This window comes from Hipposideros armiger, unplaced genomic scaffold (assembly GCF_001890085.2).
Source record: "Hipposideros armiger isolate ML-2016 unplaced genomic scaffold, ASM189008v1 scaffold_185, whole genome shotgun sequence".
Classification (NCBI taxonomy): Eukaryota; Metazoa; Chordata; class Mammalia; order Chiroptera; family Hipposideridae; genus Hipposideros; species Hipposideros armiger.
The window spans coordinates 3,099,604-3,100,731 of NW_017731535.1; the positions used below are offsets into that span (position 1 = coordinate 3,099,604).

Genomic DNA, 1,128 nt, shown 5'->3' on the forward strand with positions numbered 1-1,128 from the left:
GCTCCCAAATGGCTTCTTCCTGCAACAAAGGTTTGATGACGACGCCTCCAGGCCACCAGGTCAGCTCGACTGCCTAGTCTGTGCTTGAAACTGTGCCCCCTTCCTCGGCTAAGGTAGTAGGTGTTGAAATGGAACTGGGGGTGGGGGGGCACTTAGGACCCTGAGGATAGAGTGTGTGTGCTCACATGAACCCGCCTACTGCACGTATGCAATCAGGCTTACCGCTTCCACACGCCAAGCTGTAGGAGGTGCAGCATGACCAACCAGCAGTGGCCTTGCTGTCCATCTGCTCGGAACCACAGGTAACTCAAGCCCTCGACCAGGAAGCCAGGCAGTAGCACAGCAACGGCCAGCCACCCCCAGAGCAGCTGACCTGTGGCGAAGTGGTAGATCATGGTGCAGAGGCCTGGGGGCGAGGGGGAAGGGCGGCGGGTGAGCGGACAGTGGAGTGAGCCTGGGCGACCAGCCAACACGGCGCCCCCAACACAGGCAGGCTTCTGCTCACCCAGCCCTGGGGCTGGCACGACCCACTGGCAGTTGAGAACGGCCTGAGGTTGAATGAAAGTGCTTGGGCTTTCCTAGGCACCCGGAGACCATGGTCCTCTGAAGGGACTGTTGGATGGCACAGTACGTATATGCAAAAAAATACCTGGCACCTAGTATGTGCTGAAAAAATGCCAAGCCTCCTCCCTGGGGACTGTGTTATTTATTTTTGAGGAACGTCGGGTGGAGACAAATCTAGGTGAGGGTCTCAGCTCCCCAACCAGTGGCGATGGGGTGGGTGCTGGTGTCTGTCCATCGTACAGTCATGGTTTCCTATCACTACAGCAATATTAGAGTTTAGAACCGATTTGCCGACACACAAAGCTGCGAATTGTAGCGGAAACCGAATGTTGCCCAGGGCAGACAGGAACCCTGTAGGTGGGGACAACGGGTCAGGGCTTGGCAGCCATCCTTGGTCCCCATCCTCTGCCCCTGCTCTAACACGGCAAGCCAGCGTCCCCAGCACAGTCAGGAGAAGCCCGGGCAGCTCCCCGCTGGGAGGGAAAGAGGGGACAACCACTGCGGGGCTGGTGGGTGCAGAGGCCTTGGGGTCCTGTCTTGTCTTCAGGAGCTTTTTTTTTTTTT

The 1,128-nt window shown here is 57.7% G+C and overlaps 1 protein-coding gene across 2 annotated transcripts in view; it reads right to left on the reverse strand.

The window, feature by feature from the left end:
• XKR5 (XK related 5) overlaps positions 1-1,128 on the reverse strand; it is a 21,699-nt gene that overhangs the window by 17,434 nt on the left and 3,137 nt on the right. The window contains exon 2 of one of the 2 annotated variants that reach the window (XM_019652693.1): positions 223-406. In XM_019652693.1, the coding sequence (XP_019508238.1) occupies positions 223-406 (184 nt within the window). Of the gene's footprint in view, positions 1-222; positions 407-1,128 lie in introns of those variants that run through there. The other variant, XM_019652694.1, reaches the window with a different exon arrangement.